Source organism: Gallus gallus, chromosome 4 (assembly GCF_016699485.2).
Source record: "Gallus gallus isolate bGalGal1 chromosome 4, bGalGal1.mat.broiler.GRCg7b, whole genome shotgun sequence".
NCBI classification, from domain to species: Eukaryota; Metazoa; Chordata; class Aves; order Galliformes; family Phasianidae; genus Gallus; species Gallus gallus.
This window is the reverse complement of record NC_052535.1, coordinates 84,082,525-84,107,364: the sequence shown is the minus strand read 5'-3', so window position 1 is coordinate 84,107,364 and position 24,840 is coordinate 84,082,525. Positions and strand designations below refer to the sequence as shown.

At 39.1% G+C, this 24,840-nt stretch overlaps 1 protein-coding gene across 19 annotated transcripts in view; it reads right to left on the bottom strand.

Moving 5' to 3' along the window:
- Positions 1 to 24,840, bottom strand: part of CTBP1 (C-terminal binding protein 1) — a 221,785-nt gene that overhangs the window by 165,333 nt on the left and 31,612 nt on the right. For 14 of the 19 annotated variants that reach the window (XM_046940238.1, XM_046940240.1, XM_046940236.1 and 11 more), the window contains one exon: positions 3,744 to 3,903. The exons of 3 other annotated variants lie outside the window; for them this stretch is intronic. In XM_046940238.1, coding sequence (XP_046796194.1) covers positions 3,744 to 3,801 — 58 coding nt within the window. In that variant the 5' untranslated portion in view covers positions 3,802 to 3,903. The remainder of the gene's footprint in view (positions 1 to 3,743; positions 3,904 to 24,840) is intronic. 2 more of the 19 variants (XM_046940234.1, XM_046940235.1) reach the window with 1 other exon arrangement.

The window sequence follows — 24,840 nt, the reverse complement described above, 5'->3', positions numbered from 1 at the left end:
TTTCTAGAATATAAGCAAATACACAGCATTGTTTACAGATCTGTTACAATGTGAAGTGCAATAATACCTTAATTAGAGATAACAACATTTCAAAATGCCAGAAACATTTAGATTTTTTCAGATTACTCAGAAAATGAACACATTTTATTTTTGCACTGTGACACTTCCAACTGTTCTGCCGAATGTATACTGCTATAATTATGCTTTGCAATCATCAGCTTCACTGGAGAGGGGGACAAAGAACAATATAATCAGTAACTAATAACTATATATAATCAGTAACTAATAACTAACATCTTTCACATGCCTTGTTACTATTTTTCTTCACAAGAAGAAGCCTAAAAGCTACTTGTATCGACTGTGAACAAGTCTAATATTAGCATCTCAGTCTGCCCAGGACCACGCTGTTATGCCAAAGCAGACTTCACAGCTACCAGTGGAAGCTGAAAACCACAGCTTGCTATCTGGCTTCTTCAAGGGATAGTCTGACTGCCATTATTTAAGTAAATGCCAGTTTATGGAACTGTGTAAACCGGGAGGACAGAGCACAGTTGAATAGCACCTTTTTGAGACAACGCATGCAAGAACATGGCACACCATTCAAATAAGCAGAAAAAAAAAAAACCCTGGAAATAGCTTCAGGATGAAAGGCAAATATTCAATTTCATATTTAAGAAACCACTGAAGGGAATCATAGGTACCTCGGAGACAAAAATTACTTACACAACTACATTAAGAGAGAGCTAATTGCTCCCAAAGTAATAGAGTCAGATTTTTTCTCCACTGAGTATTAACTGAAATTCAGTGGTAGCACTCCTATACCGCCGTTAACTTGGGATAGCAGTAAATCCAGTGCTGCCTGTTCAATTTGTTGCTTAATTTGCATGATTCGTTACTGTAAGCGAGTGTGCAAATTACTGAAAGCCATTGGAAAACAGTTCAACCCACAGAGCACTTAGCGTGCACAGCCCTGTAACTTACAGGAGCGTTTGTGGCGATCCATTAACTGCACAGAACAAGCTGTGTGCAGCCCTGTGCACATGTTCACAGCACGAACAGCTCATTTTGGGAATCAGTCCCACACCATTCAATTTTTAGCAACTGAATTTCAACTCACTATCACCCCCTTTAAGCAGTGAGACAAACAGTAATGAAATGTGATGCATCGCAACACTGCTGGCATCTCTTTATAGATGCAATAACGCATGAACGGCTGCTCATCACAAGTTTTTATGTTAAACAATTTAAAAATATACATATAAACAGCAGCAGTAATTAGCAAACCACCGCTACCTGCTTTTAGTGAGCTTGCAATAAAACGCATCTTTAAAATAATTCTTTTCTGAGCCAAAAGGTTGGGAGAGAAGAAAGCTGTGCGGGGACTGTTGGACAAAAAAAAAGCTGACAGAGAAGATAAGCCACCTTTAATAGCTGTACAGCTCATTAAGTTCCCTGAGCTTTAAAAAAACATTACGCATCCTCCTAAAATATAAAATATTTAGGCTGTGTTATAGGGAGTACGGGCAGAGAACTCTGATTGCTAAACCTGAACAGGACCACATATAGAGAACAGCTTTCCTAAAAACAAACCAGCCCCCTCATTTTTATCCTACGTTACACACTGGCATGGATACTGATCTAACAGCATCAGCCAGAGAGATGTTTACAAACCTGTAAGAACATTTGGAAATGTGAACGCACAGACACTCAGGAGCAGAATACAGATCTGACATTTTACAGAGCCAAATTGAATTCCCGTAACCAGAAAACTTTAAGCATTTTTCCATGTCTGTTTTTTCTTCCCCTCTTCTCCTGTTCACTCTCCTGGTCTTCCCACTCTGCTGTTCCAACACAGCATTTATCCAGCACATGGTAAATGGGATTAGGAAGTCAAAGTGGCTAAAAAAAAACTTTATTCCTGCTTTATTTTTCAACTGCATCAATTCCCTGCAGTGCACGGCCGCACAGATAGATTTTACCAGTAGGATGCAGTGAATTGTGCAAGGCTGGGAAAACAAGCCACACAAATGGCTGTGATTAAACAGTGTCACAACATGTGAACACACAGCCTGAGGGAAGCCGCTGCTGTTTTATACAGTCACAGGGCCTAACGGTCTGCCACCTCCACCCCTGACAGCATTCTTTGCCACATCATCACAACTGATTTCTCTTAAGTCATCCAAGTGATGAATATAACGACCCTAAAAGGAGGGTGGAGTTCAGTTCAGCTGTGGGTGCCACCAGAAGGGACAGGTTTCTCTGTCCTCTCTCACTTCTGCCTCCTCATGGTTTGCTAATTCAACTCACATTAAGATAGGCAAATAAATAAATAAATAAGAAAATTGAATATATACCTTTAAGTTTTCTTGTGGGGTCAGACATAGAGACTCCACAATGAGGACCTGGGACCAAAGGATGAACAGTATAAAGCACTGCAACATCTCACCCATCGGTCACTTCCAACTGATCCTACAACAGAGTTGCCAAGGAGGGACATCCTTCCCAGTTTCCCATCCTCAACAGTCAGCTCCCCAATTCTTCATGAGCAGATAAAGCTGACCACTTGGCCAATCAATCAAGTAGTGACATGAGACCAATTTGGATCAGGTACTCAAGGTGACCTTAGCTACTTTTTGTTGAGACTACACCACATATGAAATTGTACCCTCTGATGAAATGCCTTTCTCTGGTTTTGTCAGGGGGAACTGTCCCTGTGCCCCTCATCCTTCCTTTCCAACTTCCCCTTCAATGCAACTCTTGAGTCAGCTGTGACCTGGACTGAGGAATTCACCTAAATGAAAAATTCACAAACAAAAGATTTTATTTTTAATATTGGTCCTCTTCCAGTCTAGCTCATCATATGGGTACACTCATATTGGACACAACGAAGCTGCCAGTGACTGCTTACACCAAACACAGCTGCTAAAGAAATGTCTCATGACTAACACCAAGAGAAGCAAATGCTTCAAATACAGTTTACTGCTTCAGTATTAGGCATGATGCAAAGACTACGCATCCAACAGTCTGTACACTTACTCCAGTCATACCAGAACGGGTTTGGTAAAGAAATTAAGAGATCCCTTTTAAGAAGAAACAAACATTTAGTATAAAAAAAAATCATTTAGCCTCAATCATTCACATGCATTCTTCAAAATAATACAACTTATCCCTCAACCTGTTTTCACATCAAATCTAAAAGAAAGCAAGGAATACCTGGAACATACAATCCAGACAATTGTGACTCAAGATCAATGGACTGACGCAAGTGATTCCACTCCTTTCACAAGATCTCGGTATTTTTATTAACATTCATTAAGTTTGGGGGTCTTCTGGGATTTTTTCTTTATTTTCTTTTCCATTTCCTCACTAAGACCAGATACGGGCTCTTAAATCAATCTATATGAAGCATATCTGTAGAGAAAGACCCTAGAGAGGATTATGTGGTCTCCTTATCCTTTTGCGGTTGTTATTTTATACAAACCCACAAACTTTCACAACATCTTGGCAGAACATCGTAAAATGCTGAGCTGAAAGGAAATCGAGCTGGACAACAGTACAGAGTTCCCACACTCTTTGCTTTTATTCATCAAAAACCAACACCTCTGCACAGTTAACAGAATTTCAACAGGAAGAGCAACTCAATTAAAAGAATACACCGAATGACCAAACGAGCAGAGTTCCAACCTCCAGAAATATTTATAATCCACTAAATGAAGGAAACCTTAGAAATTGAAATATCCAACCTTCAAATATGCGATCCAGCCGTTGCCGCTTCACTTTGTGTTTGTCCATTAGAGACATAAGAGAGGAAGCTCAGAGAACGTCTCCGCACAGTTTGATGATGGACTTCAAGTCAGCCACAAATCAGAAATGTTTTCTGCTTTTTATGAACTTTTTTTTTACCTGTGAATAGAAGGACAGATTTCTTAAAGATTGTTTTTTTCACCCCTTTCCACAAATAGTGACCTATACATACATAAAAAAATAAGAAAACATACCAGGTTCCTAAACATACTTGTTAACCTGGGATTTCACAATAAGCTTCCCCATAGGAACACATCGTTCTTTCTCATAGTAACACAGCAATCAAGAAAACACTCCTCTCATGCTTAACTCCAAAGATTTTGATGTTAAAATAAACTAGAGATTGATACTGGGAAGTTTAGGGTCACAATTCAAGAAACATATAACTGAAGATGTGCATCCCAGTGACAACACAGAATGCCAACATCTATATCAAGCAAATGGCATTTAAAACAGCTTCATGCATGACTAGGCAAGCTCTTTGGCAGCACACACAACTAAGCACTTTTCAGATCCCGTATAGCCGGGCAAGACAGCAGAAGGGTAACACAACACACAGCCTGTGGGAAGGGGGTGGGGAGAGGAGAAACATCCCTCCGTGAGAGTCTCATCAAAATGGTAGATTGTAAATAAAAAACACAGGAGCAAGCAAACAGGTAAAGCTACAGAGATCCTTGAAAAAGCATAATAAGAGCACTGCACTGATTTCAATAGGCTCTGAGAACCAAACTTGTATTATGAGCATGGTGCATACAAACACGAGCCAAATAATCGATTTCCCCGTCTCCTTTTATTCCTGCCCAAGAGCTTTCAACATCAGTGGTGAACATTACATGGCCTTGCAAGTGACCGAACCTCGAAATCTGCTTGTTTCTTTCTAGATGCTAATTTTTTCTCAAAACAAACAAATGCACATTTCATCAACATCCCACGAAGACTCATGCTCTCGAGGTGAAGTGATAAAGAAAAATATTTTGAATATGAAGTGCTGCACATTTGCATTAAAATAGCTATCCTCTTCCAGCCGTACTCTGCTTGCTGCTTTTGGATCTTTAAACAAAGCTCCGCTCTGTGTTTATTTTCATTTGAAGATGGAGGTAATGTGCAAAATTCATCATGCTTTTATCACTTTATTCAACCTCATCCTCCCCTCCACTCTCCCTCCACCTTTTCCTTTATCCTCAAATTCAAGATTGTTTTAATGTTCTGCACAATGTCTGACTGCAGCTGAACATAATCACCATGACAGAAGGAATTGATGAAGAACGCTGAAGCCCATTTTCTCTTAAAAAATAAAATAAAACACTGCCGTATAATAAATTCTGTTATAATTCCCCACATTGATTATTCCTGCAAAATACAACATCCTTCAATATTGAATGTGGCTTCAAGATTACACAAGCATTACACCAAATCTACCACGCACTTAAATGCCTTTTAAAACCAGCCATAGCTCCCTGCCTTTCCTACAGCCAACACGCCAAACTCGTGTCAATCCTAAACTAGCATTTATTTGCCTATTACCTCTGTTTTACAACCTACCTCCTTCAATAGACGCAGAAAAAGGAAAGAAAAAAAAAATAGAGGACAAGAAACAGAAACCAGAATATACTGAAGGTTTCCAATGCTAATCTAGGTTTAAATTTTTATAGCTAATTTAATTTCCTGTCTTGTAGAAACATATATGCCTTCTGTCCTCCTTGTGCTCAGCTTTGTTTATTCATCCAGCGAAAGATTTTTCCACTGTAGTCATTCTACATACGAAGTTGGCTGACAGCTGTAAAAAAAGCAGCCCATCTGTAACTACTGACCTACCACTGGAAGTGTCACCAGCTGTTTTCTATCCATCTACAGTAGCTTCAAAGCGTACCACATAAATCAAGTAGCTTTGTTTAAAACACTTGTTTGGTTTTTTTTATCCACAGCAAGATGCTGTAAGTTTCAAAAAATACGTGTGAGCAAAAATTAAATTAACATCTTAACATGGTGCTAAATGTAACCCTCATACAATTGTATTATATTTCATGTTCTAATCCAAAGAGAAGATGATGATATGGGAAGCGTTTCCCAGCAAAACAAAAACGTTACAATTACGGAGCGTTACTTACTGCAATTACTCAACCACAACATGAATAATTGTATTTGAGAAAGTCACTAAAAATACAAGCCCATTGCCTAATGAATTAAAACTCAGAACAAAAAACACCAAGAAGTATTTAAGAGCACACTTCTGTAGCTCAATATTTTAACTAAATGAGAATCCAAATGAACTCAGGATATATATTGATATATAGTGTCTAACTGCACGTCGAGTGGTAGCTGCAAAGCCAGCTGAAATATCAGCGTACAGAACCTGTTTGTGCAGCACAATTTTGAGATTAAACATATATCATTGAAAAGAATATTAGAGCTTTTCTTTCAATTAAACAGATGATCCTGGTCTTTGAAGATATTTTTTAAGAGAATATGCCTCTGGCAATTATAGCCTGGAGCATTTAGCTCTATCTCTAGAATGGATGAGCTTTACTCTTTGAGACATCACAGTAAAAGTAAAAGAGAATCTCCAACATTTTTATAGCAGAGCAAGCAAACCCTATAAGCTGAAATGGGAATGTCAGGTAAGTAAAGCAACTTTGACCTGAGGCAACATTGGTGATGGAGTAAAGAACAAACATAAAGCTGTGAGTGAGAAGATTTGAAAGCAGGACATTCAAAACCCAGGTGGTCTCTGAGAAAAGATGATGAGAAGGAAGAAAACTCAGACATTATTTTATTTTTAAAGCAAACCAGTAGGCTACTTACATGCATACTGGTAGGCTGAGATCAGAGAATATCCTGAGCTGGGAGAGACCTGTAAGGACTACCGAGTCCCACTCCTGGGGTGAGATGAGTTCCAAATTGCTAAAGAACTCTCTCTCATCAAACATCAGAGGTTGCAATGTAGGATAGCTTCCTTGGCTTCACTTTCATGGGACGCTTTTAAGTGAAACAGATGGTCTTTATACTTAATTAAACTAGGTGGTGGAAGCCTACTAAAAAAGTGACCGGCATCACACATAACCGGTAAGGAGCCCACTTACAAAAGGACTGTGTGTATAAGCTCTTCTGAGAATGGACTTTGACCCATACAGCTATGCAAGGCAAAAGGCTGACTTTTACCTCACTATCAGTTTCCTTCACACAAAAGGATCTGTAGACTAATCCAAATATGGTGATAAAGTGTAAGAAATCCAAAACAGAACCAAAATTCAGAGAACAGACTGACAGATCATTAACACACTGAGAACGAAGCCATGAAGTTCCATGTTACCCTTGGGGATCTCTATCTTCATTTAATTTAACCGTTCTAACGTACGTTCCTTGGTCTGAAACTACGTTAAGTTACTGAATTATTTTCCCTTTCTACTGTCAACTTTCAAATGTATAAAAAGCTACTGCAAGAAAAGTGGGAAGTTTATTTTCAACATTCCACTGCCATCAGTTTCTTATGACTTCATAAATTAAATAAGTTTCCAAGACAACCCAAGCAGACTAATGCTTTGCTTCTCTTTCTCTCCCATCCAAATCAATAAGAGCTCTATTTTCCATGACACCTAAAAGCCTTCAAATAGCCATTCCGCACAGCCTGGATCTAAAAAGTAAATAATGAAAATGTTCCTCATGCTATAAATATTAAAATTATCCCAAATGACCAAACATTTTGCAGCAACTGTTTTGTTTTGGAGAATAAATACGTTCCCAAGATAATAAAGACCCACCACACGTAAGACTTCACAGCAGAACAGGCAGCTCACAGCACCTTAGGCTGCTCACCATGCAGAACAACACATTAGTAGAATGGCCAATGTGACAATAGTTTTCTGTTGTTTTCTTTGGTTGCCTTTTCTTTTAATGATTATTTTATTTATCTGATTTTCTCTTGAATGGCTATTTGACTGTCTAACCAGTGAAGCAACCAGAAGGACTTGTAGAACTCACACTGGCTCCATGACAGGACATCTGCTATTCTGAGCAGCGGAGAGATTCTGCACCACCCCCAGCTCCCATTTGCACAGGTGAAAACAAAGCTCCAAACCTGTACAGATTTTAACTACCAGTTATCCATTTTATGTACTTACCTCTCCACAAAGCATGAAGCAGTAAGCCTTCAAGCCTAACTCAAAGCAGCACCCACAAAGTACTAATCGCCCTACAATAATTTGTGCTTAATTATCGATGTCCCTTAGAAATTAAGCTTCAAGTTTCAGGTTTTCCTTTCTGGGCAGGAAAGGACAGTAAATGACACACACTGAAGACAACCTAGAATGTGAGAAAGCTGTTAATGAGAAATGGAAGTACATCTATATTGTCAAACATTTCTCTATTCCTGAACAACGCCTCTTACATTTGGCAAATGAGAGGACAGCATCAGTATAAACAGCAGAAAGGCAAAGGACAGGGGAAAAGGACTAAGTCAGAGAAATTAGCTTAATATTCAAATAAAGAACAAAGATGCATTTGCTTAGTGAAGGCAACAGTTTTCTGAGGCCATGGAAAGAGAGGTGGGCTCTGAGAGAGGGAAAATAAAGCCTTCTGCTTTTTTTTTTAAAAAAAAACAAAGCTCTACAATTTGTTGCTCAACATTTGCACTGTCAGTAACACAAATACTGGTTCTGTGCAGTGTAAATCTTTTGGATCTGAGGATGCTGCTTCTGAATCAAAGTTAGGTGATACTCAGGTCTCACTGAAGCTCCATGGAGTATTACACCCACACATGGAATTAAACTTTGAGATTAATACTGAACTCAATTTGTTTTTCTTTCTGAAGTTCAAAAGTATTATTCAGCAATACCTACCATGAGATTTAAAAAAATACCAAATTAAACAAACAAAAAAAAAGTCTAGAGAAGCCTCAAATAGGAGGAAAAAAAGAAAAAGAGGCCACGTACATTTCTTCAGAACTTGGCAATACAAAGACTACTAAATCACTTCTGGACATCCTATCTGGAATACTGCAGGACAGCTGGCCCTGCTGCTGTACCTCTATGGAGCTGCCATGACTTCCACTGAAAACGACTGCAGTATCAAACCATCACAGCACTTACACTGTACTGAGTGTAACCTACATTTAAATAATAAGCATGGCCCAATGAGCGCAACAAGAAGATTCACAGCCAGAAGAGAAAGTATTAAATCAGACTTTCTGTGCAAAAATGGAAGCTATTCCATCTAGTCACACAAAAATGAGAAATTTTGACTGTCAGACAATTTATCTTGCCATTAAGTGTGGCTAAGGCACTTTGCCTTACCATTAGATGTCAGTACAATCTAAGAGAAACCATACAGAGTGCTTCAAGATCAATGAAATTGTCACATGAGGGAGGTCACTGAAGGAGATGCCCAAAAATGTTGGACACTACTCAGAAAAAGCTGAAAATCTCCAACTTTGCAATACTGCTGCCTAAATCTCAGCTGCCTTTATCTGAAGGAAGATGAAGAACTAGAAGTGCCAGTACAGGCAGTAAGTATGGTCAGAGGCACGGGACAGCTTGCTTAAAGGAGAAGAGGAAATGCATTGATTGAAGAAAAGCTTGGAGAAGAAACAATTGCATGGAACATGAAAATATGACAATATATATATATAAGATGTGCACCATGCTGCAATTCAATGCCTAGGGAACACACAGTGACTATCAGAATTAAAAAAACAAAACAAGCTTTCTCATTCAATTAAACTGGAAAATCTGGTATCACCAGGTGTCATGGATGCCAAAACCTTAAGTGGTTCTTCGAAGGAATTAGTTATTTATGGAAAAACCCTTCAGTGGCCACTGTTAATGATGGCCAAGATGCAAACCCAGATCAGAAATCCATAGGCAGAAAAATGACAAAAGAAAATCATCAGTGCATGCTTGTTTTGTTCTCCCACGTAGTAATCACTGTGTTATATTATAGTGTTTAGCTCAGCATCCAACAGCTGCTGCCAAAGGAGCAGCTCTTCACAAAGAGTAAAATCAGAACAAACACGATACTTTCCTCAAATTTCCACCTGTAGTCACTGTTGGAGACAGAAATGAGGACCTGTGGTCCCTTGCAATACATGGACACACCTTCTATTCTTAAAATAAATCTGAAATGAGTTAGAATGATTATGACTAAGAGATACTAATAGAATCAAACTGTCAATACGGAAAATCCAGATGATTGAAAAATTGCCAGTGGCGTGGACCCACCACAGTACATGGTGGTTGTCCCATCCCTGGAGGTGCTCAAGGCCAGGTTGGATGGTCACTGGGCAGCCTGAACTGGTGAGTGGTAACCCTGTCCACAGCAGGATGTTGGAACTAGATGATCTTTAAGATCCCTTCCAATGAAAGCCATTCAACGATATGGCTCTATGATACATGGTAAACTGTTTGAACAGTGAGAGTTGTAACTAGTTGCTTTTGCTTAAAGTTCAGCTATGAGTTCTCACCATCACTTTCTTACTCGTGTGCCTGGAGGCTAGAAGAACCCCTCATGCACTGCGCAGGTGGCAGCATTTCAGCCTCCTCCTGCAGCAGAGATTCAGCTCCTTGATTCTGTCCCAGAAAGTACTAAATCGTAGATCACATCCGACATTGGCCTCCTTAAACTCAACAGCACATCAGAGTACTGTCTGCAGGCCCCAGAGCAAGGCACCACCTTGTCAGAGCGGTTCCACCAGCATCCAGGGCAGGAGAACCCTTACCTCAGGTATATCCCAGGCCCTAAGATGAAAGGACTTGGCACCACGAGCTTTGGGTCAGCAGATTATTCATCCCTACTGCAAACAAAGCTACTTTTCTTCAGATGGAGCTCTCCACCCTGTGAGAACGGCTCACTCTTCTTCTGTATTTGAGCTAAAACTTGAAAACACAGTTTCACAGAGTGCAGCTCATTAAAGCAAACATGATTGCTCCGCAGCACTTTTACCTCACTTAAAAAATTATTATTTCATCAGCAATTTAAAATATATTCACTGAACTTTTATTTCCCTGTTAACAAAACGGTTTCAAGTAAGGCCAAGAACACACCTCGTCACCACACCACTAAAAACAAAGCTACCATTTTTAGCTTATTATTCACTACTTTTTAATGTTGTGCATAAGTAACCTTTTTTTCACTATCCTGCTTTTAATCAATTTACTTTAAATCTTTAAATGTCTTCCATGATACAGCACAATGTTTAATAATCATAAGCCAAACTTACGGCATAAAATGATAAAATGGCCTTGTTGAAAAAGAATATGGTGAAAACAGTAGTTTACCATCACAACAGGAGGTTGTGACAGTAATTCCGTCATTAGAAGCTTTTTATGAGTTATTTATCTTCACCATAAGTTTTTTCCCTAAGCTGTTTTTCCCTTTAGTAGCATCCTCTCTCAATTATGGATCTGTCGACAAGCCAAAAATTACTCACTACTGACAGTGTATTACTGCAGATGTGTGTGACTGCGGACAGATGGGAAGCATCGCTGCTAACTCAGATTTCTGGGTCAGGAATAACAGTTTCAACTCAGACACCAAAACCAGCATTACAGAATTATTAGAGGCTACCTGACCGAGATGCCTACATTTCTAGTAAAATCCTGGAAGGATGTTCTTAGTGTTGGAAAACTGTTGTTGACTGGAAGCCGAGCAATAGCACTGCTATGCTTCATACCCGTCAGAACTTCTAAAAGCCTCATATCAGGTGCTCAGCTTCTTCAGAAAGAATGGTATTCTGATAAGCTCCCACTTAACTCAGACAGACTAAAGGGAAATTAACCGTCTGAGACCTGCGTGGACTCCCTGAAATCATGTATCCAATTCATAATGTACCCAATTCCTGGCTTCGCCTCTTACACACAGACCTGGGATGTGCAGCTAACCTTGTACTCTTTAGTTCACCCCTTTCTGGCTGTGTAAAGCAACACGCAGACGCATATCCCAGCACCCAGATGCTGTGATACATACTGTTTTACAAAGTACTTTATAACTCCCAGATGAAAACCATTAAAAAACGTCAAATAAGAGGGTTGTTAGATCGGCGTTACAGTAATCGCTTCTATATTTTTTGAAGTCTGAAATGAAAGAAAATTACGTTGAAAGAAGATCAATCTCTTCTCAATTTCTCTGCACAGACTGAAGAGCTGAAAGACTCCCTCCCTTTTGTTAAGATGGATGAAAGAGCCGGACAGGAACCGTGTAAATGAGCTAAATAAAACCACAGCGATTGTGAAAGACAGCAGCGGAGAAGCTGAATGGCCACTACAGAAAATAACTCAAAACATAACATTTCTGTGATTGGAATAAGAAACTCCAAATTATTAAAGACATTCGACATTTTAACGCACCTGAGAAAGCATAACAGGACGTGAAGAACCAGCCCCAGCTCATGGCAATAAAAAGGCTAATGCCTCCGCTAATGAATTCTCTGGGAAGGGAAACAATTACTGTTGCATTTCATGGATCTCCATTGCTAGAAAGGATTGGAACCAGCAGGGACAAAAGATTACTTTTAACCTTGTATTGATTTATTGAGCCTTCATTTTTTCCCTCTAAAACAGACATAATCCCACATCACAACGGCAGGCACACGGATTGCGTGTATGTTCCACACGTGACACCAACGCAGATCACCTGGTAGCAGCAGCCCACAGACACCCACAGCCCCGTGCTTTGCAGATTAAAACTGGTGATTTAAGTAACACATCTGTTCAGTGGAAAAGGAAGAGAGTGGAAAGAAGAAAAGATTCTGCAGGCGGGTAGGAAATCATGCCAAAAGACATTAAGGACAGAAAGTTAGCTGAGGCCAGGTCCATTCATAATACGAACCATGGGACCCGTTCTGTTTTTTCCCCCCTGCCAAAAAGGTTGGAATGCTGGATTTGGCACACCAATAGCCAGGTGTGCACGTGCCTCTGACAAAACATACTCTCTATGGGGGAAGACTATTTCTAAGATACTTTTCGTTCCGCTTGAACAACAAAGTGTTTGAGTAATATTTACCGACTACTACTACACCTCAGTTCTTCAGAATTGCTTTTCACATCTAGCAATAACTTGAGTGGAATAATTGTGTTTTTACTCACTACATACAACTCATGTACAGCACAGGCCACGTTTTAATTTACCCATACCACTGGCCTGCGGCAATAGCATCCATCAATACTATCACAACAGGAGGCCTTTTTATCCCCTCTACAAACTTTACAATGCAAAGTTTTTCATTAAAGAGGTAACACCTTGCATTTTCAAGGTGCACACTTGTACAGCACCACATCAGATACAGCTGACATCCTTCGTGCAAAGCATTTTTCAGACAGGTGAGAAGTTAACAGGTTAGAAAAAAACCTGTCTGTGTGAACTATTGCTTACTTAGGTTTCCTGGTAAAACTACAGCTGTAGTTTTAGTTGTACAGTTGTAGTAGCACGTAAGTAGTACAAACGTTTTTGGTTTTTGTTTTTTTCTTAAACATTGTGCATAAGGACGCATAATGCACATTTCTTTTTTATTAGTCCAAATATTGGACCACTGCTTTCTCCCAGTTTAATGGGAAGGCACTAAAAGACCCACAGGATCACTCAGTCCAACCACCCACCCAACACTAATACTTCTCACTAAACCATGTCCCTCAACACAACGTCCAAAATAAGAGGCTAAATAACTGACAGCTTCAATTTCACTCTTTTTGATTTAAGTTATGTTTTACAAACTTTGCACCTTACCCTACAGTCCTATTGGAAAACACATGCATGTTTTGTAGGTCAGAATCAGGTTGCAATTGTCAAAGGTACAGCTACAAGAAAACTCTTGGTTCCCCTACTTAGCAAAAGAACCAAGACCTACTAAACTCCACAAAAATACCTAGAAATACCTCTACCAGATTACATCCCAGTATGGCTTTCTCATCATCAAGAAATGGTTACCTAGCCTAAAGGGCTCCCTGCAGTCAGAACTTCCACACCCAACTAAAGAAATTATTTAATTGGTAATTCTTTCCCATACATTTTGGCGTCAATCAGCATCTCATGACATGACATTTCATTAAGGAATTTCCAGCCAGCTACACTCCCACCTCAATCACAGTAACAGAGTATTTTCACACCTTGCTAAATTCCATAAGCAATCTCCTATCGCAATTACAGGAATTGCTTATGTAGAAGATTAATGTTAGTGGCTATGACCTGGTATCCTTTAAGCAATTAAGTCAGGGGAAACAAAAAATGAGAAGTGCAATTAGATAGCCTCATGCATCTGAGACTGACAGACAATTGTATGCAACACTAATATATTGTAACCAATGCTAGCATACTCTACTAATTTTCCTGATTAATTACATTTCGTCTATGTTAAACATTTATGCTCATCTGCTCTCTCTTTTATTCATCATTGGGAAGGCAGAGGAGAACAGCAGAGTCAGGAGAGGCTGCTTCACTCAGAGAATATCCAGAATGTTCTTCCCAGAGAAACGGGAGGTACAGGTTTTTAATTCCCCTCTTCTGTCCACACACAGTTGCAAGACACAGTCTCTCTACAGAAAGAAGAACTGTTACTTAACTCTACATTCAAGTCATACTTGAGAGCTGCCAAATGCTGCAGAGCAGCAACTTGCTTGCGCTTTGAGATGGACTTCAATGCAAAACTGCTTTATTTTTACTGTAAAACAGTTCTGGTATCTGCAGAAGTGGATGAACAGATTACATTTTTGTGCACTGTATTAGGAAGATGCTAATCTCAGAAGGCTTCCTCATGCGCACATCAGGATCCAAGATTCCTACATTATGTATACCAAAATATGGCACAGTAAATTAGTCTAAATGCAACAAGCTACCATGTTTTATTCCAAAAAGGCTTTAGTGCAACTACATCTGTCAGAGTGCCTCACTGTATTTCTGTACCAATTACTATAACTACTAACTTTCACAATTTATCCCCTCTCCTATCTGGAAATTTTTAGTTTCTTTATTTGACCACGTATGTTCTTTTCTACCTTGCTACAGGAAGTGCACTTGGCAGCTGGTCTAGAAAGGAAAGACCATAATGATGTTTAATGGAAATTCATTTCAATCCTATGCTACACTAGAAAATAAAATTTCCAACTCCTATTAACTTGCAGATCAACTCTCCTCGCTTAATTAGAATGCTCCTGCTGCTGAAGGAGAGGCCTCATCCAGAAATTTCAGACTGTCTTGAGTTCAGAACATTTTATGCCTTGAGGACAAAGTCAAAACCATAATATTCTCTCACGTAGAAAGCACAGTGTTGAGCAAAGATGTAAAGAGACTGAAAGCTAGAGACTGAAAACTAAATAACTTGCATTTCTCAAGAAGTGTGTTCAAACACTCTGGATTAAACCCCAGATGTGACAAAAGAGAAGTAACACTACCATTAGTTCAAACATCATCAAACACTTTAGCCAGTTATCAGGCAGATGATTATAGCGGAAATAAAAATTACTCCTTGTAGGACTCCCTGTAACAGAGCTCTGGTGGCATACTGTGTCACTGTGGTGGCATACTGTGTCACTGCACTCTGGATGTGCTGCTTCAAGAAAACCTCAAACCACTTCAGTGTCTTATCCTTCACAGAGAAGCTGGATGTGCATCGCCTTGAGGATGCGACAAGGCCATCTGCCAGCAGGCCAGCAGTACCCTGTAGTTTTTTCCAAGGCACATTCTGCCATAATGCCAACTTCTTTTAAAAGGTCTACCGAGAAAAAAAAGTCAGATAAATTAGATGAATTGCCCATTGATTTCTTGTGTACTATGAGCTCCTCCTCCAGTAGTGTGAAGTAAATGATAGATGGCGGGGATCAGGAAAAGGATAACAGAGAAAAAATAGAGTTCTACAACATTGCATCCAGGATTAAAAATAACAAATTTCTTCCAGGAAAGCCTCAGTGTGCTACTTCTGGTTACCTGCAGTCTAACTTGTTTGTAGACCTTCTGTGGGCCAACTACTCCAAAAACACCTCTCATAAATGGTGCTCTGACAGTCAAAGTCTGACCTACAGGGACCACTGTGCAAAACACTGCTCTGGGAAACTGCTTTCATTGCCTTCACAACAGGGAATCCCACATTTATTTTCCTTATTTCAGGCCCAACATAGTCCTTAAGTCAATCAATTTCTTGTTATCTCTACCTGCTTTCTTCTATAGTATTATGACATGGAACTTAAAAAAAATATTCAAACTGCTGAAAATTATCACAAAACACACCCTGGAGGGGAAAAAAATGAAGTTGGGGACCAAACAAGTTTGAAATCACCCTTTTTCTTCAGCTATAACCTTCTATCTGTAACCTCTCTAAGCATCTATGTTTATATGATCAACTTTTTCTACAGAGTAAACGTAGAAAACGTATTCACTTTACCGGAAGAAGGTGGAAGAGAAAATTTTAGGAGCTGAAATATTCATCTCAGCACAGAGCATGCAGGGCTGTACTGCTGGTACCACAAGGTACCATGCCCTGCAACTCCTCTTCCACTCCTGCCAGCAAATAGCAACTCCACCTTCTCTTTTGTCTTTAGAACAATGATTCCCTCACCTCTCGGAGCTGGACTTCCTTATTTTGCTGTCCTCACTCATCCAATTACAGCTTCCTCCCCAGGGTGATTCCTGAACTCTCCACAGACTATTGCTTACTGCTCCTTGCTCCTTCACAGCTTTTAGCTACCTGCCCCAAAGCCCAGCAGATCGCCTGTGGGAAGAATTCAGCTCTCCAAGGAAAGCAAGCAGGTCAACATCTCTGTTTGTATTACAAGTGGTAAGAACTGGGTGAAACTCTGGTTCCCCATTCACATAAGGGAGCTTGTCTGGATGTGATTCAGAACTGGACACCAACTGCCTTATCTGCACTTAGCACCTCCACTAACATACTTGGGTTTCAAAACTGAAACAGACAGATGATATTCTTTTGTCCTCAGCAAACAGAGGAGATTGGCAATCCCAATATTCCTTCTGAAACTCACACCAGGAGATGCCAGTGCTACACTTCACTAAGAAATAAGCTTTTTCCTCTCCAGTCTGTACAGTAATTAACTGTGATGCTTTACAGAAAGAAGGAAAGAAATATCTTACAATTTCATGCAGGGAAGAACAGCCACAACCCCTTTACAGAGATCTCTCCATTGTCTATCCCCAACTTCTAAAAACTGTCACTTGGACCAAACTAACCAGAGCCACTCATAAATACCTCCGAGGTCAACAGATACCGGATAAGAGGAGCAATGTTAGGGGCACCTACATCTGAAGAAGGCTATGGCAGCTTCACTAAACTGCATCTGGTGCACAGTCAGAACTGCAGGAATGCAAAAAGGCCCTCCAGCGGATCTCCTGAGTCAAGAAGGAACCTTAAAACATAAAACCATCAGAGTAGAGGCTGAGTCTTCAAAGTTGCTCACTGGCATATTTTGTTTTTACCTGCTGAAAGGAAGAAGAAATGATACAAATCTGTCAATAAGTCCTACAGTGTCAAGGGCAGCAATATCACCAAAAGTTGAATTCTCTTCTCATCTCCTATGGGAGAGGCACAGTATGTTTTTAAAGGTATTTTATACAGAAGCATTGGACAGACTATCTAACTTTCTCATCTGCTTGCTTACTGCAGTTAAGAGGTCAGTAACACAGTATCCATAACTGAAAGCAACATGAAGGAAGCTCACAAACACATTCAGCTACTTTTGCTTTCCAATTGAAAGCTGATGGGCATCCAGCTTTGCCTCCACAAAAGAAATACTGACCTGTTCTGACATCTCCCAGTCGACTTAGTTTACAAGAATACTGAACACTATTTTAGCATTATTTCTACATAACTTTATTAAACAGTTTCATGAAGTAACACGTTTCTCATCATCGACATTACTAAGCTTGTTTCATATCCACTCCTCAGTATAACTACTCATACGCCTCTGCCATTTCCCATTCACCTGAAGTGAAGTTCATCTGTATTTTGATTAGTTACTATTTTTTCATTGAATGAGGCAACAGAACTACAAAATAAGCCTTTGTTTTTAAAGCCCACTTAAAACAAGCAGACAAACCAAAAGCAGAGGTCTACAACACGACTGTAGGATTTTCATATATATAAAGAATCAACAACACAGTATGTTTTATGGGCTGGTCATAAAAACCATTATCTCTGTGATTTATTATTCATAAAGGAATTTTTAACTAGGCAGAACTATTCCAACTGAACAGTTCTGAGACCTGCGTGGTGCACTGTTTCCTATTAGCAACAGGCAAGCAAATGTTAACATAGCTTTGCCCACTCGTATTATTTCTCCAGAAGCAGTTCAAGGACGGCCCACAAAAGATAAAGACCCTGCAGCAACCTCTTCCTGAATCGTTTCAATATAGCTGAGGAACAGATCTCCCTATGCGTAATTAGATTTGAAAATGTAAATGTATTTCACTTGAATAAATAAAATCAGGAGCTCAGCACTGCAAGACAAATATATCTGCAATTGTATTACAGTTCAGAAACAATTTTTCAAAGCACGGTTTTCATTTAAGTCTTAAAATAGACCAAGAGTACAACATGCACTTTTGTTTTATCTGACAACACTGCATATCTGGACTGAGATTCTTAGCTTTTCTGTGTTAAGATCTAGATGAAAATTATCTCTATAAAGGGAGTACAATGTTCAGTTTTGAGTGATCTGACTTCTCCAACAGATGGCCTCAACTATTTGTGATTCAGTCGTTGCTGGCATTCGATCAGTTCTTCACTCGTTAATAAAAGATCTTAAATTGGAACTATTATTGACCAATAAAATACTCATCAGAAAAAAAAATAATAGAAAATGCACAGCCAGAGATTTTATAAAGCTTGTCCATTTGTGCAAGAATTTCCAGTCTAGATTATCGATACCATTCCAGGTTGGAAAAAAAAAATCTCTTCTGCCAGATGTTTCAATAAGATCTAGATCTTGGCTTTAGTCAATATTGGCAGCATGCAAGTATTGGAATGCTCAACAACATCCATTTTCTAACTGTGTACTGCATAGTTACAGAAGCTTAGATCACACACAGAATCATAGGGGTTGGAAGGTCATCCAGTTCAGCTCCCAGATACAGGTCTTTCTCCCAGAGAAGCTCTCCGTGTTTGGAAAGCATGTGGGAGGTGGGGTGACATTACAGCTACTTCTGCTTTGCAGAAGGGACATCCACCATCAGCCTTCTCCAGAACAAACTGGAGTTCCTCAGACAAATTCAGCTTTGTAATACAAATGATACACTAACTTCTTTCTCCTTTAGATAGGGCACATCTCCCTGCACACCAGGGGTGGATTCCATCTCTCCTCTGTTGCAGTCTCCTCTGGCTTCAGCACCACCTCAGGTTGCCCCAGGCTGTCCGAAGCAGCTTTCAGCCAACAGGGAATGCTCACTGCCATATCACAGACAGCAAAAGCCTAACGTTTAAGTGGGCTACACAGAAACAGGTTATTGTACTGCAGCAAACTGAAGTCATGCATCTGAAAAGATGAAATTAAATGCAACCACTCATTAAATCCAATATGAGCCTGATGCTCTGAAATCTATTCGCAAGTACTTCCATGGGCTGGCAATTACACTGCTACTTGTGAACTCTATACAGATCAGACTTTTTTAATTAAAAACATAAATACTACAACTAAATAAACTTCCACTTTCCATTAGATGTACATTCCTTGAAAAAAGTGCAAGCAATCAACCTTCAATGACATACCTTTAACTGTAAGATACAGTTAACTTTAGTTTTTCTTGAGCAGAAAAAGTTCAAATGGGTGCAAAGATTTTGAATATTACTATGAAACAATAAGTTTCACAGTAGTGAGATAACACCACTGAAATACTATGGAACATTTATTTGCTTCTAAAAACTAGGAGTATGTGACATCTGGAAGGGAAACATAGCAAACTCAGACTTTTACAGGCTCAGTGTAAATGGCATTTCACTTCATTTAGAAGTTAGGCTTCTTGGCAGTCTAAATGAAGTAGTTTTTATCAGTAAGCAGGGCAATCAACTCTGAAAAGTGTGTCCTCAAAGTAAATTCATCTTGACACACTTCATTCTGATTTCTGTGTACGTGGAGTTACATAATGCTGTAACACACCACCTATGTAGTTCTGGGAGTTCTGTTGGTCAGACTTGGTGACGGAGCAGCTGGCTCCATCTTCACTTCTATTCTGGCATCAGCCTGCTATCTGCAATGCACTCGTTTTGCCCCACTGCATCAAGCTGGAGAGGTGAACAGCTGAATCCCAATGAGTTCAGAAGGAAGCAAAACAGTGACCATTACTCTGAAAGTCACTCATTCACCTCTATCTATTGCTCATTAAAAGAACTATATTTGCCAATGTAGATGTAGACAATAGAAAATGAACAATCAATTAAAAATCCTACAGCCCTGAAAAAGAAAAGGATGCCCATACATCTGGTGAGCAGATCTGGATCACAGCAGTTAGGATACTTTCTACTGCACATCCTAAAGATTGGAATAGCTCCGGCATATCTTATAATAGTGAGTCTATAAAGGTTGAATTTATACTGACATCTTGGATATTATTACAGTAAATGACAGATTAATGGACAAAGGCAAAAGATCCCAAAAGTCATCCTAGATATTTAATTACTAGGAAGTAACTAATAATCATATTAATTAGCACAGTTAAAAATCTCATAGAGCAGTAAATGATTTCAAAGGAAATTTTGGCTATAACAATGACAAGTTAAGTAATAACTTATACTGATGCCAGCAGAGAATAAATGATATAATGATCCCCATTGAAAGTTTTATTTTACTGAGATCAATATCTGACCCCCATTATATGCTAAAAGCCATGCCTAAAACCAATTATAAGAACTATTGTTGGGCGTCTCAATTACAAAGAAACTTCCTCTGGGATTGTCATTCCATCAAAATGAAATAGATAAAATTCAAATAAATACATCTTTTCAGCCCCTCCATAGCAACAGCAACTATTGATACTTCATCATTTCATTACAAAATTAAAGGTAAGCCTTCAGTAGTCAACCTGCTGGGTGAGTGAAGAAAGGAATCAAACTATTTTACAGCAACATTTCTTTTCACATGCAACATAATTACAGCTAAGTGAACATCAGTACCGGTTACTCTTTTATACCGCACATGAAAATTAAGGAAAACACTGTGAACTTCAGGTTTGTTATCATCAGAAGCGTATCTTCAAAAATTAATCCTTCCAAACTTGACTTCTATCAAAAGCAAGAAATCCTGCTGCATAAAACAGAAGTGGTCATAATGAAAGACAACTTCTCAAGGGCTGGATTTTACCCATTCTCCACTTTTATACATTTCTAATAATAATACTCTTTGCACTAAAGCTTTACAGAAACAGAAGTCATTATCTGAATATAATGGAAGAATAGATAATTACCTCTTAAAAGTAAAAAAGGATGCCCACCTACCAAATTTCATCATGTTTAGATAGTATATTATTTTATGGAATGATATTTGCCAATAAAATTGAGTAATATTTACATAATAAAGCTTATACATTAAAAAGTTAATATTTAATAGGGTTATAAAATATTTCTAGTCCAATCTGGCACATAGCCTTTGTACAGGTCACATCCTATTTGCACAGACATCTTACCGCAGGATGACAACAGGCATTAATAAGGGTAACAATTATGTCAATCAAACTTCAAGAAAAAACAAATTAAGTTGAATTGTCAGAGTATGACTCAAATAATATAATTTCTAATTAAAAATTGAGAAATAATGGACATAGAGAGATTCTCAACTAACTTACCTTGCCTTATGCTTGCCACGGTCTAAGGGGAGGCTAAAGATATTTATTAGATTAAAAAGTTAACAACGGACAAGTAAAGTAGCCTGCCTATACATAAAGCATACATGGTATAAATCCTCACTTAACTTCATCATAAATTGCTTGGTGGGTTTATGCAATAAACACTTACAAAAGAGCTTACTTGTTCTTAAATCTACAGGCATTCTCGTTTTGATACTACTCTGTGTTGATTCTCATGTACTTCTGTTCCAGCTTTCACACCTGCTACTCAGACACACGGCAGAAAACAAAGTATTTCTTAACAAAAGCTACAAACTGGCATGGCTCCTTTTCAAGTTCAATTTGTCCTACTCACAGTATTGCTTCCCTTCTCTGAGCAATTCCCTTAAAAGCTTCATTTTTCAACCAAGACTGTTTTCAGGAACAGAAATATAGCTCCCAGGAATGATTTAAGGAACAAATGCTAATCTCTTTAGTACTAGGCAGTGTAGTTATAAACTAAGGCATTAACTTGTAAATACATCTGGACAACCATTATGGAAATATGTGAACAACCGAGGTACTGCACTACTTAATAGGCAAACTAAAATAATGAATACAGGATTAGCAAGGAAGTTCTCCAGTTCTATTGCAAAACTGATATTAAAAACAAAGGCAAGATTGTAATGAATTTCAGCAAATTGCCTCTCCTTCAGTAATGTCACCGAGGGCTTTTAATTTCTAAATGGTCAAACAGCTGGAATTCAGAATCCATACAAAACATAACTGCATCCCAGCAAGTATCAGCTCGTGCCTAATGCTTGGCTTCCCATCAAAATTCGGCCCTAAAACAACCTTTTTGTTTAAAGTTGTACAGACTGGCTGTTCTTGCTGCCTTTGGAAATTACTTTTCTAAACTTCTCATATAAAAACACACTTGAGAAGACTTAGCAAAAGATTAATTTACTTTTATTTAAGAAAAAAAAAAGATTATAGCTGAAGGCAACTTTTAACATTGGGAAGCTGAAAATAGCAAGAGTGGGGAATCAGGATAAACACAGCTGGTTCAGAAAGTTCTCAGGAAGAAAGGAGTAATAGGGAAAAACGTAAAGAATTGCAGGGGATACTGAAAGTTGGTTATTACTGAATATTGCAACTTAAGGCACAGAAGGCTTTTTTACTCTGAAAATGTTTGCTTATAAAAAGATCCGTATAATGGGTTTGAATGTATCATACCTGCTGCTTATTCCAAAAGTTCAATAAGAACAAACAATTCACCATTCCAAAATAACTTGGAACAACCAGTTACAAGGTTACAATGAGTTTGGCATTCACTGAATTCATCTCCTCCGATCTCTATACTCAAGAAGTAAAACAAAGTTCACACCAAGGTTCCCTGTTCTAAAAACAGCAATAAAGACATAGAAATTAAAGATTCTAAGTGCATATATCAGAAAATAGAAAAAGATGTCCTTTGGTTCTTAACCCGCAACCTACCCCCCCTTATAATATCTTTAATTCTCAAATACATAAAAATGTACTAGAAATGTACAAGAAAGCACTCCTTATGGTTTTAAGATCCCAAATAAATTTGACAATTACTGTAAATATCTGAAATAGCCTTGTTACAATCCTTACTGCAAAAATTACACCTAACAGGACCAGAAATGAGGCAGTGCCACAGATAACCTGGGAGCTGCTTTCCAGTGAATGAGCCAACAAAAAAAATTCAGCCATTCAACAATCCCCACTTACTGCTATGGGTAACAAACAGACCTGTACCCAACTAAATGCTGCAGGACTGCCAGTGCCCAGCCCAGACAAGAGAAGATCATGTAATCTTGGCTTTGCTAGCCTCAGGAGTCATGCTGGAACATCCCCTCATCACTGTGACAAGCACCATGAAAACTCTGAGAAGTAACCTGAATGATCTGCTCTTACGTAGCAAAATAAGCCATTAAATTCTGTATACCCAAAGTGAGCTACTACTCGTTCTGTTCTGCCTTCCAAAGAGGCACGGACCAGCTCCAGAATTCTTAATTGTCAGATTTACAATGAAGTTTCCATGCTCTTCATGTCTGAGGTGCAGTTAAGTAGCTCCAGCTGTAATCTTGCTCAGGTCCTCTGTGCTAAACCTCTGGGAATGTCTCCATGGAAGTAAAACCCCTCCTGTTATGAAGTACCTCTTATTTCAGAGCTTTCTGATCATTTGTTGTTCCCACAGATTTACCAAGGGCACATTTTTACACCTTTACAGAAGTCAGTGATTTTAATTTTCCTCTAAAAACAACCAAATATGTCTTCATCATTCTTAGGTGCCTCAACAATCAACACATTAGATGTGGTGCATGGGCAGAGCTATTACAACGCAGACAAAAGCATACTGTGACAACATTTTAAACTATACTGACTAATCTATTACTAATAAAACAACAAGTATGTTTTAAATATTCACTGTGTATATATAAAGCCTGAAAGCATCATCATTGCTGGACTTGCAGAGCCCATCAGTCAACACCTCAAAATATATGGAGAGGACCAGAAAATGGAAAAATACCCTCCTTGGGTCCCTTCCAACTCAGGATATTCCGTGGTTTTATTATTTCCTCCCAGCATATGCCATTTTAAGAACAAGCCCACCTCAACTACGGCCATCACACTCTTGACAAGACATAAACAACCAGGTAAGATGCGCCAGTTTTTGAAACCACATCACAAAGAAGTGCATGGCACGTTTCTCACAAACATGAAAACATTTTCAGCAGGTAAACAGATTCCAGAACTAAACTCAGGGAATACGATTTCTTAGAAAATGTGTGTAATGGCTCCTGTCAAGCTATGCCAAAAAACTAAACGGATGGCTTGCTATGCTCTAACCTTGCCAAAGGACAGCTCAGGCAATCTGAGGTCTCTAAAGGACTAAAAAAAAAGCTAAAATCAAAGAAAACAGGTGGGGAAAAAAGAGTGTAGATGTTCATAGAGCCTTCCTTGAAGCCAGACAAGGAGTAGAGCTGCTTGAGGAGCAGGAAGCCAAGGATGGGCATGAGCAGCCCGTTCTGTGCCAAGGGGAGGCTTGGATGGATGGAGCTCAGCTGGCAAGTAGGCAACAGGCACTGCTGAGAGCCCATGTGTCACAGGGAGGCAGAAAATGGGACATCACATGCGATTTTGCATAGAGCAAGTTTTCTGTGATCACACAGAAACAGTTTTTCAGTCCACTGAAAGGAAGACCTTTGTTCCCCAAGAGGACCCCGCTGCAGTGCTGCTGAAAAGCTGCCCAAACCTCAAGATGCA